We start from the raw sequence: 22,866 nt of genomic DNA, 5'->3' as shown, positions 1-22,866 counted from the left end.
ATAAAGTAAGTTGTTTTTTGTTTGTTTGTTTTTATCTGATTGGCGGCACTTTTGACCCTCCATACTGTCACTTCCTTTAAATCATTTGTTTTCCAACAGGGGGCAGTAGAGCCCTATGATAAAAATAAAACTTGTTGTTTTGGGCGTGTCTTTTCCCATAACCGTGGTTACAGACTCACCACAGCATTTAAAGAAATATAACTCTGAGTGGTCGTATGCTTTCGTGTTGTTTTTGTCTTTCTTCGTTCCCCTTTGTGCAGCGATGCCAGCTGTGAACAGCTTTACAATCAACTACGACGCGGTGAACGAGGAGGGGACGTTTTCTCAGGGAGACACTGTGACGGGACAAGTAATTGTGTCCTTATCTAAGGAAACCAAAGCTCAGCGGCTGTTTGTGAAGGCTAAAGGAGACGCAAATGTCCATTGGACGCGAAAGCACGGCGAACGCACGCATACATACTCGGCGCACCGGAGATATTTTAAACTGAAAGAGTTTTTAATCCCAGAAGGCACGGAGGGTAAGCTTTGGTAGCTGCATTGATGTAGAAAGTACAGCATGCCTTTGGTTTCCCTTTCATCTGAAGGCCTGCATGCAGTTTTGTTGTTAAAATGGTAAATTGTCATTTTTTTATTCATTTCAACTGTGTGCATCAACTTTCACAAATAGTTGATACTGAAACTACTAGAAATGGTGCAAGTTCTACTTGTGCAAGTTTTAATGTTAAGAAACAAGTTGTCAGTCTACAAGTAATTTTTGTGGCTTTTCACTTGCACAATGTGGTTTTCTGCTGAGAAGAGCAAAAGATAGCAAGTCTCTGGAAACATTTCATGGCCTGTCTGCATGTCTTATCAACAGGAATGGGCGCCCCCTGTTGTGTACATAGTGTGAGAACTAAAATGAAATGTTTTCTACACCACAGACCAGTAAAGGGACAGATCAAGCTGGAAACTGTTTCACTACAATTCAATGCTAAATAAAAGGGCTATTTCAGTGTTTTTGAAAAGTCTGGGACAGCATAAGATCATCTCAAATCTAAAGTGTTTAATATTTTTGACTGGTCAAATCTCAAATGGAATATTGCAGGCTAAAAATCCATCCATCCATTGTATACCCACCTGTCTGTGCAGTGTGCCCCGTCTTGGGCAGCCATAGGGCAAAAGGCAGGGTCCTTTACAAAGACACACAGGACAGACAACCATGCGTACAAACATTCACACCGAAGGATGAATTTAAAGACATCAATAACTCTAACGGTCATGTATTTTTGGACTGTGTGAGGAAGCTGGAGTATCCAGAGAGAACCCACACGTGCACAGGGGCAACATGCAAACTCGGTGCAGAAAGACTTCAGGCCAGGACCCGAACGGATGACCCAAACGGATGACCTTCTTGCTGCAAGGCAACTATGTCAACTATGCCCTGCAGATTAAGCACCGATTCATCAATGCACTTTTAAAGATTTAGGTAGCCAGTATGAATATTTTTCAGAAAACACACAAAAGAGAGTATTATGAACACTTTCATGGCATCAGGACCACTGTAGGTTCAGACACCTAAACAATGCGTAATTGGAGATTTTTTAAAGTCCTTTCTACTTATACGCTTCACTTTTGTATTATACTCAATGTTTCTTGATGTTGTTTTTGTGTTTTTATGCAGAATGTATTTGCTAGGGTGAGGGTATGTTTGTGTGTGAGGCAGAAGAAGGAGGCACTTTGACAGGATGCTGTTTATGCATGCGCCGAATATTAGAATTACTTAAGAAAGACTTGTTACAACTTCCTCATCAGTGTAATGAATATCACTTCACTATAAAAACGTCTGTGTGAAATATATGATCAGAAAGGCTTTTTAATTTATCCAAGTGTACCACATTTTTTTATCTGGATTTCCAGAAACTGTTTTGCCTGAAGGGACCCATGTCTACAAATTCAGCTTTAGGATCCCATCTGAGTAAGTATTTTCCGTCTGCCCTACAGCCACCTCTGATTGGAGCTTATCAATGAACGTATGCCATTATGTTCATTCACTAATGGGTCAAATAACCATAATCACTTTGTCATACAGAAACATGCCATCGTCTTTCAGAGGATCTCATGGAAAAATTGTCTACAAACTGGAGGCCAAACTGTCCAGGAGCTGGAGGATGGATTCCACTGCAGAAAAGGAGCTCAATTTTGTCTCAAAGTCCTTCTCAAACTTCAACGCTCTTTTAGTGCGTATAATATTCCAGGATATATTCAGTCATCAAATAAGTCGCCTCAAATCCTGCCGTTTTACTTTTGCATTGGAGACATTTGTGGATATTCTATATAAATCAGGGGTTTTCAGTGTTTTGTAAATTCTTCTGACAAATCCAAGTAAACTTTCTCTCTTTTTCCCCCCCCCCCTCCTTCCAATAAACTAGACTTAGTACTACATAAATCGTGAATTATATCTGTGCATTCAAGTTAACATTTTTCTTTTAAACATATGCTTGAATATAAAAGTGATGGGCAACTAATGGCACTGTTCTGAACAAACTGTTATTTTGTGTAAAATGATGCAGTACTTAAGATAATGGGGAGATCTTTGCTCACTGAATCTGTGCATTTCTAACTGAAATGCATCCAATGCCTCTTTTTATCAATTTGTTATGCGTTTGATACATGTTGATGTGTATTTAAAGACAACTTTAAACTAAAAATTTTTTTTACAAAAAATATCTTACCAGAAATCTCACTTTCAGTACCTCCCCCCAAGCTGAAGACCTCTGATTCAAGTTATTGTTCTGTGCACCCACACAAATGGTTCTTAGAGGGGTTTTTTTTTAGCTACAGTGGACAGTTTGTTATATTACAGTTTTACATGCAACATGAAATTTATAATCAGAACTGTATAATAAACATTTATACATCAATGCAGTAAACCCGTGGTTCTCAAACTGGACCACTGATGATACTGGTGCTGCTTTTAGTGGTAAATCTGTGTCAATTATTTACAAAGTGAATAGTTCCAATTTGAGCCTTGTGAGTTGTGAGCTAATAAGCACAAACCAGCAAAAAAGTTTGGGTTTTGAAAACCTCGTCAAATAAACTAGTTTGATTACACAGGAGCAAATGCTAATGGACTAGTTCTAGTGTTCTGCGGGCGGATTATTTTCCTTTTAATTTTTAATACTGTGTGTATTAGGCTACACTATTAAGCCTCTGAAGGTTGTAGGCAAATTAAAAGTTGATTTCCAGGTCAGCTTTCCAGTGTTGATGTCTGAATAATGCAATTCAACAGATTAAATGCATCTGTGAGGTTACAGTAACATCATTATATACCTGCTGATATCCTTTTTTATTTTCTCAGCTGAGAGCCCGCTCTGTGACCTGGCTATGTGTGTATTTACATTTAGAGTGGGAAATGGTAGCATGATCATTCAGCCAGGATGTTTTTTTTTTTTTTTTTGTTCAAGCAGACGCCTCGGTCGCGTTCAGTATAACGTATTGGGTGAATGAGGATATAAAGTGTCAGAAGTGAAAATTAACTACATCCTCTACCATTTACATTTATGGCAACCATATTGGAATTCTAAGTTTAGGGGAACCAGCTCATATTCAGCTTTGGACTTTTGTCTTTTAATTGGCTTCCTATAACTAAAATGCATTATCAAGTGGTACGTGAAAACGTCCTTTATGACAGTGCTGCTTTGAAGACTCAGTGATGCGATGTCGCTGCCCTAGATTACAGAGAATAGACTAATAAAATCTATTGAGGGGAGAGGCTCCACTATCAGCTGTGCTGTAGATGTTCTCTTCATGATTTTGCTAAGACTGTGTTCTTTTTCTGCCCTCCAGTCACCGCAAGTTGGTTCCACAGAGAAGAAGATGGGGATGTTCTCGAAGGGACAAGTGCACATGGATGCCACTGTTAACAAGACGGTGTTCGCCCCAGGTAGTCGGATTCGTTTTTCAATTGTAAGCCGTTTTAAATGCTAAAGATGGGCCGTCAATTTAATTTAAGTGATGTTTACTCCGGTAAATATAAACAACAGTAGATTAATGGACCTTTATAGTTTTGCAGCTGTTTTTCTAAGCAAAAAGTAAAATACAAATCTAACAGTGGAAATATTTTCCAATAAAAAATGCACTTACTCTAAAGCTAAGTAACTACAGCAACCTTTCAAGTATTCTGAAGAAAGTTTAGAAATATTTTTAACAGCAGAGGTATACGTATATTTGCTGTTTGCTTATGTAATTAAGATTTATAGCTTAAATTCTACATAGCGATTGAAAACTTAAATGTCAACAACCTGAGATGTTTTTCCTGACAGGTGAAACTATACTGATGTCTGCAATAGTCAACAATGCTTCTTCTCGAGACATGACTCCCAAATTTAACCTGGTGCGGAGTGTTCAGTTTCGCGCTCAAGGAGATACCAAAAATGAGGAGTACACTGTCGAGAAAGTGACCGATAAGGTTATGAAACCCCACACCCAGCACGAGGTCAAGTGTGAGATGAAGATTCCCACTGATGAGATGCCTTCCATCGAGAACTGCGAAATCATCTCGGTGACACACCAATTAAAGGTACAACACAGAACCGAGTCAAAGAGAACTTTTTATTTTAAAATATGCATACTGGAAACTTTTTGGTTTTTAACTATCTTTAAGCCGTATAAAATTGAATCATAGCTTTTTCATGATTTCCCACAGGCATATCTGGACATCAGCTTTGCCTTTGATCCAGAGATTATCTTCCCAGTGGTTATTTCACACCCTACTTTAGTCTTTGGTGCTAATAACACCTGGCCTGTGGGTCCTTATCCTGTGGCCGCTTTCGGTGGTCCAGCCAACAGTGACTTCCTTCCCCCTGCAATGGCTGTTGGTCCTTACCCTGCACCACCGTCTTCAGGTCCCTACGGCTACCCAGGTGCCCAAAGTCCTTCTGCACCACCACCTGCATACCCAAGCAATCCGCAGCCTTATTATGGTCCGCCAGGAGCTTATGCTCCTCAGCCACCTCCCATATATGGGGCCCACAGCAACCCAGTACCACAGGGGCCTTCTCCATATGGATCTCCATTTTCACCCTCTTCATCCTCCACCATGCTTCATCCTCCACCGCCCGCGCCGATGTTCAATGTGCCCCCTTCGGGGCCCCAGGTCCAGCCACCTTTTTCCTCCGTGTCTCCTTCAGCTCCCACTTTCAACCCAATGCCTTCTGCTCCAGACATGACTACAGACTTCCTGTCTCAGACAAATGATGTTCCTCCGGCATACACATCGCTTTTCCCATCTTCGACTCCGGAAAAGTCGGATACAAAATAACCACATATTTAAATTATGGCTAAAATATATAGGAAACCACAAAGGCTTTACCATGCTCCCTAAGAATGCTCTAAATGTGTTGTTTGGAGAGTGACATAACAGAGCCGGTGTAATCAATATTAGATGTATTAAGCATGAGGAAGTATACTGGAAAATAAAATGTTGCCTTGGCATGTCATGTTACAGATGATTTCTGATGAGTTTCAGTTGCCTTTGGCCTTTTGGTCTGGTGCTAATAATGTAGCTAAGCCTATATTCTCAGGATACCTTCCGATAAAATGCCTTAACATTTTAAGTGTGCTTTTGATTTTAGCATAAATTTATACCTGCCTACCTCTATATCAATTGTATGTAAAGCATGTCAAAAAAATACAAAAGCTTGTATTTTATGGATTTAGTATGTTAAAATAAAGATCCTTAAATTGTTTCTGTGTTTTTTTAATGTTAGATTAAGGAATTAGTAATGTAAGGGAGTTGTGATAAACTGATAAAGGTATATAATGTCATTTGAATTAATAAATTCATGCTTTTACAGGCAACTTTGGTACAATTGTTTAGTTGCCTGCTAACTCAAACAGTTGTAAACATTTCACCAGTCTAATCGTTTAGGTATCCAGATATGGCGAAGATGTTTTGCTGTACTTCAAACCAACCATCAGAATGGGATTTGAATGCTTTTGAAAATAGAATAATGTCACTATATTTGTGTGTTTCAGTATTGATTTTCATTTTTGTTCATTGAAGGGTCTTGCCATAGTTCCTTTGTTTATGTTGTTGGTTTATTTATTTGTATACTTCCTCGTGCATTTGCATTTATTTTCTTTTAGATCATTGTCAGGCCTTTTCCCACGTTTGGTAGTTTCCTTGATCTTTAGTTCACCTCACTCTGTGCCTCAACTCTTCCTTATTTTCCTTTGATCAGGCAATTTGGTTTCTTTATTTCCCCTTTTCCTTGCCACAGTATTTAAGTTCCTGTATTGTCGCTACATGATTTTGTTATGTACTGCTACCTTCCCTGTGTTTTGCCTGCATTTTCTGATTTGCTCTGCCTGAATTGTTTTTTTCTTTTAAGTTCTCATATTTTATTGTACAGTACACCAGTCTCTGTGCTTAGGTCCTCTTTAAACCTAAAGAAAAAAAAAGACAAAATGTTTTTGGTGCCTGAAGAGGTGGTCTGACAATCTCATAAACTTCTGATCTGCTTTAAGCGTATCTTAGGTTTACAGAGAATTAACCAACAAAGAGAAAATATCCAGTAGACGAGAATAAAAATGCATTGTTGATGTCAGAGTATAAAAAAACAAAAGGGACAGACTGGTTTGAGATGGTGGAAAGGTAGCAATAGTTCAAATGATATCTGGTAAGACATGCAGATAATGAACATCACTGTTTCTCCTCTCAGCTTGGAAAACTCAATTTTAATCTTAAATGAATTTCAGCTTGGACATTCAGATTGCAGCATGAGAATTGAGTGCAAACCTAAACGCGTAGATCCATTCTGGTTTGTATTAACACTTCAGGTAGATTGTGGTATAAAGGATATTACATCGGCACACATTTGGCCCCTTTGTACCAGTTGAGCATCAGCTCGCTGCTGAACATCTTCATCATTTACTGCAAAACTAAAACAACGCAAAAGGTCATAAACAAATACCTTAGTTAACTAATAAGAACTACTATTGCATTACCTCAAAAGCTATTTTTTACACATACATACAAAATGATAGTTTCACTTGCCTCACATCTTAACCTGAAAATGAATTGGCTAAACGATGGACATTTCTGAACTGATCCCGGATCCGCCCCCGTTGAGGCGGACCAGGATGTAATGTTGCGTTTTCAAAAACACCGCTGGGACATTTTACACCGGCAACAAGAGACACTAACATGTCCCGAATTAACGACTTGAGTATCATTTGTGAGGACGCGAACAGAGATGGCACTTTTTCCGAAGGAGACACGGTCGCAGGTTTGGTTTCTTTTAACCTATCAAAACAGACGAAAATTAAGAGCGTCAGTGTGACACTTAAAGGACACGGTCAAGTTTTTTGGTCTGAAGGAAGCGGAGATGACGCAACGTTGTACAGAGCAAGTAAGAGATATCTTGACGTCAAAGAGTACCTGTTGATGGAAAGTAAGTAAAATAAATGTGACTTTATACCTCCTTTTAATTCTGGGGACAATTGCTTTGATCCTAGTCACATTTCTATGAAGATGTTAATATGGAAGTACATTTTAACGGAGGTCATATTTTCAGGTTTTCTAACAAGTCGCTAATTAAGCATAATTTTAAAACAGCAGCAGTCTTTGACATTCAATATTCTATCCAAGTTATTGCAAACTGGCAGTGAATTATGCAGATTTGTTTAGGATTTATTTTGACTTTCTTTATAACTAAATTACTTGAAATAAAGAGCAGAAAACAGGTAGCATACAGAAATAGATGAATAGAAGAAAATGTTTTAAGAGAAACTGGATGTAAATGTCTCTTATCAGTTTGGGCAGAAATAAAGTCTGACTTTTGACATGTCTGATATTTAAGCAAGCAAACAGAAAAAGGGTTTGTTCTACATTCAATAGACTGCAGAGGTGTATTAATTCCTCTTTACACAATTCGATGGTGTCTCAGTTTTTACGCAACGGTCTCCTTTTTTTTTTGGTTCAGGATTATTGGTTACTCCCAACCACGGAATTTCCATTATTAGAGAGACCATAGAAATCTGATGCATTAATCATTGAGACAGACTTAAAAATCCCCCCTTAAAACAGCAAGTGATGGCCTTAAGAACAAAGTGATTTTGTATTACAGGTACATCAATAAAGATATAATGAACAAATATGTTATTTGTTCATTTTAATTATGCTGCAGAAATAAATATTAGTCAAAAAAAATTGCTGATATAAAGAATCTATCAAACAGTCTACAATATTACACAACATCTAGATATGACATCTAAATGTCACAATTTATTTTCACATTTTATTTTCCCACAACAACAGTTTTTTTTTTTTATGATTATTTTCTAATTTCTCGTACCTTTTACGCAGGCAGTGTACTTCCCAAAGGGACCAATCAATTCATGTTCAGGCTTCGGATTCCACAGGAGTAAGTGTGATTTTCTAACATATGCCGTGAAATGGTGAAAATGGAGTTATTTCTGTTTACAACCACGTCCATACTTAAACATGTTTGCCCTGTCAGGACCTTGCCATCATCCTTCAAGGGGATACACGGCAGCATTGTTTACAAGGTTGAAGCACAGATTCGTAGGAAATGGCATTTGGATTATACAGTGAAAAAGGAGATCCAGTTTCTTTCAAGGTCCATACGAAACACTCGCCAAAATGTGGTAGGTGTGACTCTCTGGTGTTGTATCACATTGTTGAACAAGCTTATTGAGGAAATACTCAAATGATTTATTTTTGTTGCATATTATAGCGTCCACAGTCCAACTCGGTAACAAAAAAGATAGGAGGTTTCTCCAAAGGAGAAGTCCAAATGACCGCTTCTGTAAACAGGACTGTTTGCTTTCCAGGTACAGTTTAATTTTTCTCATTCATTTTAGGGGAGAGAAACTGTTAACAGGACAATTCCACAAATATGGCTTTTATGCAGGAGTGGCAGACAGAAACTATTTACTTAAAGAAAGTCAAGTCTTTTCATGTCTCAAGGTCATTTTACATTTGAGCATGACAATGGTCCTAAATCTTCAGCCACTTTTTCTACATTCCACTTAAGGATGGCCCAGTTCATACTTAAATCTAGATCTAACTATGTACAAGTGGCAAGACCTGAAAATGTACATGAGCAAGGCTCTCCTTCCAATCTGCCTGAAATTTGTGGACACATATGCACAGTGTTTACATTGTCATTACTGGTCAGCAGTAAGTTTACTCACATTCAGATTTTTCTGTTTCTTTAAACAGGTGACAGACTAACTGCTTTTGCCAAAATCTCCAATGCTTCCTACAAGTCAATGAAACCAAAATTCCGCTTACTGCAAAGGACTGTTTACATGGCTCAGGGTTCCGAAAGCATCAGTGACAAGTCTTTATGCAAAATAGTCGGAGACACCATCAAACCATACACTCTGGCAACTGTGTCCTGCACCATCGATGTTCCTCCAGATGCCATCTACACTCTCAATAACTGTGATCTTGTTTCAGTTGAGTATTACTTGAAGGTATGTAACTATCCACTGGTGCTACACACATTTCTTTTTACCTTGGGTTTTCTGTCCATTCAACTTTTCATCAAGGTGCTTCCATATGAAATGCTGATTACAACCAGCACTTGTATAGCAGCATGTCAACCTTTGCTGGAAAGCTATCTGTGATTTTGTTTCCATATTATTATTTTTTATTAACTATAATAATATCAAAATTAACAGAAATTGGTACTGAAATAATCTGTATAAGTCAATCAAAAGGTTACATTTTTAAATCGAATTAAGAGAAATAAAGTTTTCATCATAGCCTAAATGATTGACATGCACCTACACAATGTAAACTGGTTTTATTCATGTCTACATTCACCAGGTGTACTTGGACATTAGTTTTGCCTTCGATCCAGAGGTGCAATTTCCCCTGATAGTTGCTCCTGCCGTTGCACTTGATCACCGTGAGGACCGTGGCCCTTACCCAGGTGGTGCTGCCGGGCCCCCGAGTTACAGTGACTTCTCGTCTGCAGCTGCCTACCCTACTGAGTTTAATCCTGTACCTATTAGCACAGGTGCCTATCGGTACCCCACACTGCAAGATGAACCCCCGTTATACAATTCTCTTTTTCCTGATGCTTAAGGCACAACTGGCGAGAGTGAACCAGTAAAAAAAAAAACTGAACTCAAGACATAAAACGTAGTCAGAATTGACAGTCGTGTCAATTATGTCATTATCTTTAGCAATCTGCAATAAAGGACTTTCTGGTCAAATAAAAACCTGTTTGCTTTCTCCTGATTTCATTCTTTGTGGAGTACTGGAAAGAAAAAAAAATCCACTTATATCATTCAGAACCACAAAAGGTTTCCAGCTCCTTTTAGTGATGAGTGGGGCTTTCAAACCCAGATGGTAACAGTGGTCCACTATGAAGGCACATTTATGCTCACTAATGTCATTAGTTATCCACGGAGTCTTTCCACTGTTCTGGTTTCACCAGACAGAGTAGTAAACAAAGTGCTTTGATTACTGTTATGGTGCTGGGATGGAGGTAGCCGTAGATATCAGTATCACTGTGATACTGACTCCATAGAAAAGTTTTCCTTGCAGCCAGGTGGTGGTGAAAAAAAACAATCACTACAACAAAATCAAAAACAAACAAAAAAAAAACAGGAAAAATACTAGTGCAAATAAAACAAAATAGCAGATTAAAATGAATTATCACAACTAGTGACCTTTTGAATTGATCTGGTTAATGGTCTGAGTGATGAAAGTGTTTTTCCATGATTAGTTGGTCCTTGATTTCGGCTGTCTCAAGCGAAATAGTGTCATGTTATGGGTATAAATTGGATGCAAACGCAGGTGATGTTGAGTAATTAATGGAAAATAAAGAAAAATCCAAACTTACAAAAACACGAGAAGCGGAAGTGGAATAAAATATACCATACCAAACCAGCCAGGAGACACGTGGAGAATTCGGGGAACCATCGAGGAAACGGAGAGACGACGAGGAGTGAATGGACGAACCAGCGAGGAGAAACTGAGAGGGGGCGAAGGAGAGTGCACAGAGGACTAGAAAAGAAATCTAAAGAATAACAGATACAAGAAATGATTAAACTAGATTAACTAAGAATAACTAGAAGAAATAAACACAACTAGAAACACTAAGAAGGACTGCACTCAAGTAAAACCGAATCAAGACTAATCTAATCAAAAATAAGAAGTAACACAGAATGGTTACTTGAGTACCATTCTGTGTTACTCACTTTTATTTAGTCCTAAATAAAAGGACTAAACCAAAGTAAAACCAAAACTGATCTAAAAACGGAGGAACTAAGAACCACAGAAGCAAATAAAACTCAAGCCAAACTCAAAACAACCCCAGATCCTAACATGAAGGGATTAAAATCCAGCCTGAACTGGGGAATCAGTGGAGTGAGCAGACTACCTGCCTGGAGGCCAAATTGACTAATTACAAAAACTCAGTGGTGGTCTTCCTCTGCACCCCGACACTCATTTTTTGTTTTTCCAAATTCACTACGTTTCACAAATCATATAAGGTAAATCCAGGCTTTTGCTCGTCACAAACAAAACAATGAAGCTGGACATACTCTTTTGTTGTTACAAACAGAATAAATCTTACTGTGTTTTACGCAGTGTACAATCTTGACTGATAAATAAATATACATATCCATATCAAATCATTTGCTCCTTCATAAGCATCTGAACTCCTCGTCGTCCCGAAAAGCGACACTTTCTGTGCTCGATGTTCAGATGTGGGGGAGATTTCTCAGTAATATCCTCCCCTGCTTCTGATGCGGTCAGGAGTTTTATAACTGCAGTTGTTAAATACTTACACCTGACAACTGCAGTTAATTCACTACATATAGACTCAGATGACCAGTATTGACTCAAATGTCATTGCAGTCCCCCACCACTGCAGGGCAACAAAAACACTCATTGTAGAAATTTACCCCAACTGCCAAGACGGCAGTGGAGCCAAATCAAATTAAAAATGTTGTTAATGAAAGTAATGAAATCTGAATTAAGTCTTTTTTGCTTTCCACAAAAAAAAAAAAAAAAATTGGTGGTGCTTTTAAAATTTACTCTACAGAAACCAACAGTTTCGCTTTCCATTTTGTTTTCTATATGTTTACAAATGTTTAACTGGGAAATATTTTTGGAGGTTTCTGGCAAACAAACGTGCAAGTACTTCTTTTTGTGTCCTTGTCAACACATTCTTTGTCTGAGATACATGAAAACATCACATGACCATGCAGGCCCACAAAAGCTCCCCAGCTTCTCACAGCAACGAGTGGGAATGTTTGAGTCGAGTGGTGACACTGTTTTCTTCTAATAGCAAATTTATGCTCTTTAAAACTCTTTAGCAGTCGATGGAGTCTTGGCAGAGTGGTTGTAAAGCGATGTTCTCCCCTGGCAGTGTGGGAAACAAAGAGCCTACAGTGGGGAAAAGGCTAAATATTTCATCAAGAGTTTGTCTTGTCCTTTGTTGTGATTTCATTTTATTTGTTTGTTTGGTTTTTTGCCACTTTATATAGCAAGAAATATATACTGTATAACGTTATGCATATATTTGCAGCATTCTTTTCATGAAGGGTGCATGGCAACATTATTTGATTGATGTGTTTACTGCATTGATTTAATAAAAGATTATCCTCATCTCTCTGCCTTCTGAGTCTGAAAACAGTTCAAAGAAATACTTATAAGGTAAATGTCAAAATAATCTTTTCTTTTTTTTTATTACTTCACATAAACAACGTGTGCAATGTAGCTAAGTTGTTAGGATTTACTTCACTTGCAGATGATACTACATTACACTTCTCAGGATTGGGGCAGCTTCAATCCTATGATGGAAAGAGAAATAAAAGTAATAGAGAAATTGTATGAACACATGGAATAAAAAAAAAAGCTAAACTTGTGCTAAACAGCATTGAAATTGTAAGAATGTATGAAATCAGATTTTTGGGAGTTGACTTCAAATTCCTCTTCAGGTCGTACACGTCCAGTCCAGAGGTGAGTATTGCTGGATCGCCATCACCCATTGAAACAGATGCCTTGACAGAGCATGATGCACTTTCCACTCTCATCCCCAACTTGACCCTGGGGAGAGATCCTGACCGTCACTCCACTCCATGAGGCCTGAAAGCTTCCACTGCTGATGAAGATAAAACAATCAAAAATCAATGTGGCTGTTTCTCTGACGGTGAACTGCGCAGGGCAGGTTTGCTATGTGTTTGAATGGGACTGTATTTAGAGACGAGAAACATTTGAGAGAGTCAAAACAATAAACAATGGAGCACACTTGACATTTAACATTCTAAAATAAAATGTTTTTTTTTTTTACATTATCCACTAAATAAAACATGCATGTCTACTATATTTGCTAAAATATGAAGTCTATTTAAAGTCAAAGTTTTACATTGTTTTGAACAGCAGGGGACAACGTGTCGTTTCTTTGGCCCCTCCCTTTTCATCCGTCTCTTTGGAAAGTTTAGCTCCCTCCCACTTGTTGCTACCGCCAACAGTCTCTCGAGAGGAAACTCAAGCCCATATCTGCACCTGCCATCGCTATGAGAGGAAAAGGACTGCCTTCTGAGTTTTTGCTTTTCCTTATCTTTCTGAAAGGTAAAATCTGATGCCATTTGCATTTTTCGCCGAGCTATTAAAGTCATGGAACTGTACATTTTGACACAAGTTGTTTTGATTTTGCGTAGATTTTGCGGAATAACCAATTAGTAATGCGACGTTGTAATGGTTTAGACTTTATTTGTGTTTCAGTTGTACCAAAATCCATTTGCCGAAAGAAAGAGCCAATATCATAGAAAGAGACCGCTGAACAATCCCCAGAATTTGGAAAGTATTTCCTGTAGTGATAAAACTTTAAATACTCCCGAAGTATGGTATGGTATGATTAGTCCCTGCTGTCAAGTAATTGAAAGAAACGAGAATTCCCCCCCAAAAAACTTTATATGACTTCCTTATTGCAAATACATAAAGACACAAAATGACATCAACACGAACTTAAACAATATTGTACAAAAAATTGATACAATAAAGAATCGTAATTTCAGAAAGCAGACTAAGTGAAAACAAGTTCTAGGGTAACTGTGTGCATACCTGGCTTTTATCATTCTGTATTAAACAGCCTATTAAAATTTGTTGTTTCTCCTGGTTTCTCTGATCTCCCAGTTCTCATAGCTTTTAGTCTGATAACTTCTAAATTAACTAAGTTTAGAGCACATATACATTTTTTGCATAGACACACCTGTATTAATAACCCAGTGTTTATTACTCTGTTATGATATTCCTAAGGATTTTGTCTTACGTGAGCAAAAAGCAAATGTGTCAAGTCGCATCCAGTCTCTGGAGCTTTTACTACAGTTTTGTCATTCTTAGTTACTTTTATTTTATTCCTTTTCTGGTTTTATCATTTTACTTTTTTTTTTTTTTTTGTCTTACGTACCTCACCTGGGTCCTGTGTGTTGTTTGAAAGTGCTTTATTAAAAAAAAAACACTAGATTGCATTGAATTAATATAATTGAGCATGGAGATTGTTTATCAGAACATGCCTCCTTCATGTTTCTCACGCAGAAGCGTCTGGATTAAAGATTCGGAACAAGCTTATGGGTAAATGCCTGCAGGTGCAAGAAGGAGCAACAGGAGGTCAGGCGTCACTTGGAGAGTGCAGCCCAGACTCGCCTGTCCAGGAATGGCGCTGGCTCCCAAAGGTCCAGGCGCTCAGCAGCCTACACACCGGAGAATGTCTGACTGCACCGAGGCAGGAGTACGAAGGCGTTGTTTTGCGGCCCTGCGTTTTCAAAGATGGAGCTGGTGGCGAGGATGTGGAAGGAGAGGCGCGAGGCCAGGCTTGGACTTGCACAAAGAAAGGCCACATAACCCTGCTAGAGAACAGGCTTCACTTGAGTGCTTCAAAACATTCCGCTCTGGTTTTTCTGCTGAGGGAACATAAACAGGTAATGATTTTGTTTGACTTCATTTGGTTAGTAAGTTAACTTTAGCTGGTTTCAAACACCTTCAGAGGCTCTTATTGCTTCCCCGTCTTTGCTATAGCAGGGCAGCAAGTGGCGAGCTCTCGATAACCAAACGTTGTGCAACGGGAGATATGCTGAAGAAAACCCAAACCAGCCTTATCATCGTGTGGAGGGGAAAAAAACAAACATTTCTGAAAGCCCTTTATCAGGAAGACACATGCAGGCGAAAACATGTAAGAACCAAACAAAAGCTTACTCGTAAAGATGTGCTTACTTGTTCTTCCTTCAGATTGCTGCAGTACTAATCTTTTTTTTTTAAATGGCTGCAGGCAGGCTTTACATGTTTTAATACTGATTTCTGTTGACGGTTAACAGTTCAGCAGGTGTCGGTGTGTCCATATGCATCAAAAAATGTTTCACTGTCATTCCAGTTTGTAAGTGTGGAAACCAAAATATGAAAAATATCCTGGGGGAAACCAAAGTTTTATGTATTAATTCATCTAAACGAATCAGCAGGACTCTTTGTATAATGACCCATGAAAGACTTATTTTCATGTTTTTCTTCATCATGGTGAACTGGCAGCATAAGCCTACACCATTAATGTACACAGTCCATTACTGCTATAAACAAATTATGCAGCCATTATTATGTCCATAAGATGGATTCGTCGTTTTTTTAATTAATTTATTTTTTACTTTATTGACAGCAGGTCAGGTTTCAGCCTGACAGTCTGAAGTGTTAGTTTTCCAGTAAGAGAGCCAGCTACTCCACACAGGCCAAGGGAACAACTTGTAGAATTACAGCAGCATCCACACAGTAAAACCTAGTGTGGATGAAAATCGGATTGAATTTCATATAAATTTCACCTTTAATCCAGTGATATTGGTTCTTTTAGAGATTCAGAAAGGATAAAAATGATTTATTTTCAGCAATGGCCTCTAAATCACTTTGATGTCTTTGTGCTGTCCTTCTGTCCAGATGAAGGTATGTTGGACTCCAAATGGACAGAAGCTTATTCTGTAAAGGATGTGACGATTCCTTCCTCTTTAATCACCAAATCTCCTGCAGATCCCACTATGGTTTTTTTCACTATGGATTATGGTAAGTTTATCAAACTGTAATCCATAAATTGATTGAACGCGTTACAGTTGATCCCCATAAATCTAAGACTAAAACAGTGAGTTGCCTCACATTCTGCAATTGCCCTACATAACCTCTAGATGGAGGCAGTTCTTTACGAAGGTCTGTGTGGATGCAGTAGAGCGCTCATGAAGACCGAGTTACAGGCTCAGTTTTGGATTTATTGAAACAAAGATGTGAAAGCTGATGTAAGATATAAACTGGTGCCCATGTGTTCAGGAATGGGATGGAAAATCACCATGTTGGTGTTGAGCTCCTTGGCTCTGGTCCTGGGAACTATAATTCTCATCCTCAACGTGTACTCCAACAGGTGAAGATGGCAACACACACACACACACACACACACACACACACACACACACACACACACACACGCACACGCACACGCACACACTCACGCACGCACGCACGCACGCACGCACACACACACACACACTTTTAAGCGTCAGAACAGAAGCCCTACTCCAGGGTTAGGCAAAGACCAAACACGAGCCACATGTGGATCTTTAGTATTTCATTTTCCCCAGTATTTTTTTTTTTTAACACTCTGTTTCTTTATGTTGTGCCAGGAGGAGAAAAGTGGTTTGTGCCTTGAAGTCGCACACTCCCACGCCAGAGGTGAGCATTCCCGGATCGCCGGCACCCAATGAAAGAGCCGCCCTGACCGAGCACGCCATGCACTTTCCGCACTCCTCGCCAAGCTCGCCACGGGGGGAGATCCTGATTGAGTGGAAGGATGGCACCGTCACGCCGTTATACGAGGCCTGAACGCTTCCAGCGTCGATGTAGATTGACTCTGGTGCAGAGTCAGGTTTGTCATTCGCTGGTTCTGTTTGAATGGGAGTGTGTTGTGACCGGATAATTACCAAGGAGAAGGGGGGGGGGGGGAGCTATCTACTCCGAGTGTGTTGATGGCAAAGGTGTTCTGTAGATTGTTTTACAGCAGTACACATGTATGGCTCGCATAGAAGAATGTCTTCAAAGCTGAACTGCCTGAGGAAGGTGAAAAGCATTGTGCACTTGTCATACATTTGAGCTCACACTAAAATATAGGCTGCGGATAAAAACATAGTTAGGATGACTAACAGGAAAATTGCAAAAAAAATAATGATTTAGGGTAGCATATGCCTACATATACATTTTGGTAATTTTAGTTTCTTGTAAAAATCATATTCACGACGCTGACATGTACTGTTTCTGTAAAAGATGACATCCTCTTTTAAGTATCAAGGCATAATTAAAATGATCAAGTCTTCACCAGGCTCAAAACATGTTTAAATCTACAGATTTGTAGAAAGGAAGGAAAGAAAATGGAAAATCTGTGTGCGCGCTACTCCAACTACACCCTTGCTATCTCATAGGGAAAGTCCCAGCCAACTTTTCCAAATCAACTACATTTTATGAACTGATCGTGGGCAAGTATGAACAGCGGAGGATTTGATTTTTCTGGAGGATATTGATGTGCTTTCCAGATTGGAGAAGAGAACTGGATGATTTAAGAGAAGTAATTGCTAATTAAAGGGATCGCTTCCAAGATGGTTCAAGTTGATTTATAGATGGGGAAACTTCCCAGAGAGTCATGCAATGGCCATACAGAAAAGTCCACAGAAAGGTTTGGTTAAACTTTACATGTCGGAGTTGGCATGTTAAAGTTCACGACAGTGCAGTTACAAAAAAATAATGCAAAAATGTAAACGCTTGTTTGAAATGATTTTTAGGAGAAAGTCTTTTTTTTTTTTTTTTCCTAAAAATGAAGCGCAGCACAACATAGATTTTGCAAAGAAGCCTCTGAATTAAACCCGTTCTCCGTCCTTTAAACTAGATATGTTGATCTGTACTGCAAAACAACGTCCTTAAGAAAAAAAAATCGAAAGCAGCAAATTAGCACAAACTTTTTAAGTGTCCAGTAAGGTGGTGGACGATGACATTTTTAAGTCATTATACTGCCACAAGATCCTGGCGCCTTTCGCTCATTGAGTCATTCATGAATTACATGAATTATACTGCACACGTGGAGTCTTGGAAGACTTTCTAGATTCCTAGAGTCAAATTTGAGGGAATTTTTTTTTTCCTGACAACTAAAGCGTAAATCTATAAGAGTGGCTGAAAAAGAAAATAATTGAGGTCCAGTCAAAGTAAAAAAAAAAATGCTGTGGTAGGGCCTTAGAGATTGATGCCTGCAAACCTTAATAAGCTGAAGCAATGTTATACTGAAGAGTGAGCCAAAATTCCTTCAAAACCACAGAATTGACTATTAAATCCAAATAGAAAATGACTATTTTGTTTATCAAATTTTGTGTGTTTTTAGTCTTTTACACTCAGATTGTCTACTTTCTTCTTGTTTTACTGATTAAATATTGACAGCACAGGTCCAATGCAGTACATTGATTTGGGATGGATTTGCAAATTCTTGGTAAGCACAATTTTTTTTCTGCCCTGATATTTAAAATCCAATCCATGAAAAAAAAGAGTTTTTTTTGTATATGGTTTGGTAGTTCAAAATCAAAAACAAGTTCATAACAAAATTATTTTTGTAATATTCATGCTAAGTCATCAAAGTGGTGTAAGAAGGAGACCGTCCTGCATCTTAGCAGTAATTGTCAGCAGAGGAAACAGTGACGTGATCTGAGTATTCCTGTTAGATCTTTGGATTTGTCAACACCAGCTGGCTCCTCAAATCATAGCCGACTGTGGAAACTTCACACTAAAAGCAACGCAGATTCTGTTTTTCATGCTCCAGGAGCTTGATTTCCAAACGAAATGCAAATATTACTTTGATCTGAAAATAAAACTTTGAACCACCAGTCCCATTTCTACTCAGAGCAGGCGAGATTGGGCCAACGTTGTCCCTGCAACAAGAGTTGTTCTGAAATACTGAAGTCCAGACGTTGTGCATCCTTTTGTACAGGCTTTGTTTCACAATCCTCTGAAGGGTGCAGTTATCGCAGTTACTTCTGCACGATTTCTTTCATGCCCCCCCCCCCAAACTCAACTTTCTGTTAATATTCAGTCAAGTTTAATAGAGTAGAATATGTGGCTCTCTTTTCAGATTGAATGCACCTTTTGAAAACAACCTTTACCAATGTACTAAGAACATTTATTTTCAGCCTCACATTTCTGTAATAAAATTACTTAATTAGTCTGATGTAACATTCTACTCTTAAACATCTTGTTGTCATTGGCTGTTAGCGAGAGATCATCAAAGCTAACATAAATCATTTTTTTTCTTAAATTACCCTGTGTGTGATCTATATAATTTTCATTTAGAGAATTTAATTTCTGAAATGCATGAGCGTTTAGGTAACACTATAGCTTATGGAATATATCGTCATGATACATAAGGCTGTTTACAGCTACCTGCTTTAGCAATGAGCTTGCATGATTTATCCTCCGTGAGCCAGCTGTCGGTCTGTCTGCTGGTCAGCTGCTAACTCTTTGCTGTGATTGAATATTTAGTGGATTTATGTAGCACTGAAATATTCTGAGACTACTAGTTTTAAGTTTTCATTAGTTCTAAGCCACAAAATGGACAGAAAAATAATATATCATTTAGTGTGCAATGAGTCTATATGTCTCACTTTAGTCAAAGTTACTGAATAAATGAACTCATTGTTGATATTATAATTGAGATACACCTGTGTGGTGAAAAGCCATCTCTTTAAATAAATAAATAAGTAAAATCATCTCAAGGGATTCAGCCATCACAGACTATTTTAAGAGGAAATGGAATAAGAGTTAGTTTCTCCAAGCACAGAAAATGTCCCACCAGGTGGAGTCTTTTTCTAAGCCAAAACCAAAATGTATTTGAGAGGAGGAGGAGGAAGAGGAGGAGGAAGATGTTATGTTATGCAGGTTAGTTTGCACAGTAACCAGCATGTACATGTTTGGACCGGAAACTTTAGAAGACTTTGAATGAGACTAATTGAAATTCAACACTTGCATTTGGGAGCAGCATAATTGCTCTTCATTACTTTTTCTTCCATAACGTTTTCAATGAACACAAAGCTGTCAAAACCGCTGAATCCGCTTGGCTGGTTTTGTTTGTAATGATGAGAGGATTTAAAGTTTTCTGAAGCCCTGAAGTTCCAGAGAACCCAACACCGCTCTGAGCCACGGCTGCATGTACGGATTAGGACGCCTGCTTTTTAAAGAGCGCCATTACATTTGTTTAACGTAAACATCTTGTGTATTTAAGCTTCAACAGTCTGGAAATGAAGAATTACCCAGTCTTCTCTGTTTTCTTTCTCTCTATTGTTTGTGATGAAGCTGCCACCTTTGCAGCTACAATAGGTGCATGTTCGCAGGTGGGGCAGGTAGGGCAGAACAGGGTGTGTTTTTCACCTGTATGAATAAGGGGTGTGTGAAAATTGAGACCAGTGCTCAGAACATGTAGCAATGCACATAACAGGTTTCCTTTAGAAAACCCTCTAGGGGACTACTGTCACTAAAGGTGCTTATTTTTTTACATTTACTGCTTGCTTTCAGTGCAGTAAGTGATGGCTTAAATCGCACACTTGTTCAGTCCGGAGGAGAGAACAAAATATCCACAAGATTGTGTGCGCAGCACATGTAGTTAGAATGTTAGCAATGTCTGGAGAAAACATGGAATGGAAATGAATGTGCAAATATCGGAAGTTTCTCCAAACTGCATGGAAATGCAAGGTTGAAATTGGTAGATGCATAAGCCAAACTTTTGGGACAAAATTTCATAATATATTATTGATATAGAAACAATGTTGCATTTTACTAAAAGACTGCTGCATTTGCAAAAAAAAAACAACAAACAAACAAAAAAAACATCGTGCTGGTTACACAAGAAAATAACTTTTTTTTAATTCATATGATTGTAGGATTTTAGAAAAGAAGAGCAAAATTATGAACAGTTCCAAGTCCAAATACCTGTCAGTTCTGACCTGAAGCGCTCAGGTTTTGGATAAAAATCAGAAATTGAAGTGAGGTGGAATTTTTCAGCCTCATAGTGAGTCCAGCGATTCAACTCAACAAAGAAAATGACTTCAATATGTGGGAGGCATAAAGGCTGAACCAGGTTTTATAAAGACCTATTATTTTTAAGTATTTACACTAATGTAAAAAAAGTTTTTACATATTTTAATGTTTTTTTCCTTTTTCCTATATATATATATATATATATATATATATATATATATATATATATATATATATATATATATATATATATATATTTTTTTTTTTTTTTTTTTTTGTCTCACTGTACCAGAAAAAGTCTTTATTTTTACATCACTAAAATCTGCCACAGGTGTCTTAACTTTTAAAAACCACTCTACAGATGGCAGTCAGTCAGAAAACAGGAAGCAGTGAAACTTATCATTCTACTGCAAGATAGTCTGAGGACAAAATGTACCTTTAAATTGTTCTCTCTGCTGAAGGAAGGAGCAGAAACAACCAGAAACAGATGTGTTCTAAGGATTAAAGCATCCTCCTGTTTTCTTTGACACTACCACCACTTCTTTTTTTTACAATCCAGAACAATTTCCATCTTTGTTTCATTTTGTAGTAAAGCGTCAGAAAACCAACAATAGTAAAAAATAAATAAAATAAAACTTTGCAGCCCAGCCAAAATGTAGGCATCCACAAATCAGCGATAAACTCTCGTCATCACTTATTGAAAGTATATCTGTCCACAGAGTTGATTTTTATTTTTCTTCCATTCCAACCTCTCCAACGCTTTAATCGACATCAAAAATCTTTCAGAGTAGTCGAGAGACAAGATGGTCCATCTGGAAAAGACTGGAATGGACTCCGGCATCATCAGCAAGAGGCTTGATGAGGAGGCGGTGGCTGTTGGCATAGTTACTGCATAAAAACGTATAAAATGACCTCCGACTGTCCTCTGTTTGGCGCTTGCACGATCTTTGCCTGTGGAGTGAGAATGAGGTTGCAAAAGTGGCTATGGGACCAGCCCATAACTGCATTGGAGGAGGTTGTCAATTATGGAGCAAGTTGGGACCGCAGACACCGAAACCGCCTTTTTTGGTAACACACGATGGAGGGAAATACCGCAGTCCAGGCCAGGCCAGTGAGCCGGGGCTGCAGTAAAGTCCCGTGTGGTGATGTGGTGAGATCAACATGCCAAGCAGCTCAGGCATCAACTCCATCAGCAACGCTTGGAGTAACTACACCCGTAAAGTAAAGGTCGAAGGTAAAAAACACTCTGCATTCTGGCTGCTCCTTTAAGTTGATCTCAGTGAGAGATCAGTGGGTGACGTTATCAATTCTTAGAGAGCCTTAATTGTCTTCTGAGTCAGAGGATTGCAAATGTACTTATACACACACATATACTTTTAATTACCACACCTTCCTACATATTTGGAGGATTCTGATTATTGATGTCAAAACTTTACATACGTCGCACTGTAATGTTCCACAAAGATAACACGTCAGAATATGTTAAATTATGAATTGTTGGTGCATTTCCAGTTTTTGCTCCTGCAAAAAGAGGGACAATGAGAGCCAATTTTACTGTGGATGTCAAGACAAAAATCATTTAGTCATCTTAACCAGGAATGCAATGTTCCTGGTTAACCATTTCTGGTTAAGGTAATTATTTAATAGCTTGGTTAGGCTTTTGTTTGCAAGATTGAATACCAAGAATTTTAGGTTCATTAGATTTGGAGGAAGTGTGTATACTCACAGTTATGATGACACATTCATTTTTCACGCCTTGGGATTTTCTTTGGTCCAAAAACGTGGGAAAAACCGCAGAGTAGGCTGAGAAG

At 38.4% G+C, this 22,866-nt stretch overlaps 3 protein-coding genes across 4 annotated transcripts; all 3 read left to right on the top strand.

Moving 5' to 3' along the window:
- Positions 1–131: 131 nt before the first annotated feature.
- LOC106932063 (arrestin domain-containing protein 3-like) lies at positions 132–5,723 on the top strand. The gene is made up of 6 exons (XM_015010535.2): positions 132–518; positions 1,897–1,954; positions 2,069–2,216; positions 3,826–3,922; positions 4,302–4,558; positions 4,685–5,723. The coding sequence occupies exons 1-6, from the start codon at positions 263–265 to the stop codon at positions 5,297–5,299; spliced, it is 1,431 nt and encodes a 476-aa protein (XP_014866021.2). The 5' UTR covers positions 132–262; the 3' UTR covers positions 5,300–5,723.
- A 262-nt stretch (positions 5,724–5,985) lies between these two features.
- Positions 5,986–10,236, top strand: LOC106932060 (arrestin domain-containing protein 3-like). Its single transcript, XM_015010534.2, has 6 exons — positions 5,986–7,433; positions 8,348–8,405; positions 8,502–8,649; positions 8,739–8,835; positions 9,227–9,483; positions 9,839–10,236. Exons 1-6 carry the CDS (start codon positions 7,187–7,189, stop codon positions 10,097–10,099), a joined length of 1,068 nt encoding a protein of 355 aa, XP_014866020.2. The 5' UTR covers positions 5,986–7,186; the 3' UTR covers positions 10,100–10,236.
- Positions 10,237–13,496: 3,260 nt separating this feature from the next.
- Positions 13,497–17,771, top strand: LOC106932064 (uncharacterized). 2 transcript variants are annotated; one of them, XM_088008952.1, is made up of 6 exons: positions 13,497–13,600; positions 14,567–14,949; positions 15,050–15,200; positions 15,947–16,069; positions 16,328–16,418; positions 16,678–17,771. In XM_088008952.1, exons 1-6 carry the CDS (start codon positions 13,546–13,548, stop codon positions 16,874–16,876), a joined length of 1,002 nt encoding a protein of 333 aa, XP_087865078.1. In that variant the 5' UTR covers positions 13,497–13,545; the 3' UTR covers positions 16,877–17,771. The 2 variants fall into 2 exon arrangements, with proteins under 2 accessions (XP_087865078.1, XP_014866022.2); XM_015010536.2 differs by having other exon boundaries at positions 15,047–15,200.
- The last annotated feature ends 5,095 nt before the right edge of the window (positions 17,772–22,866 follow it).

Source organism: Poecilia mexicana, unplaced genomic scaffold (assembly GCF_051168715.1).
Source record: "Poecilia mexicana isolate PSO_F unplaced genomic scaffold, ASM5116871v1 scaffold_9, whole genome shotgun sequence".
Classification (NCBI taxonomy): domain Eukaryota; kingdom Metazoa; phylum Chordata; class Actinopteri; order Cyprinodontiformes; family Poeciliidae; genus Poecilia; species Poecilia mexicana.
This window is presented reverse-complemented; position numbering and strand designations above follow the sequence as displayed.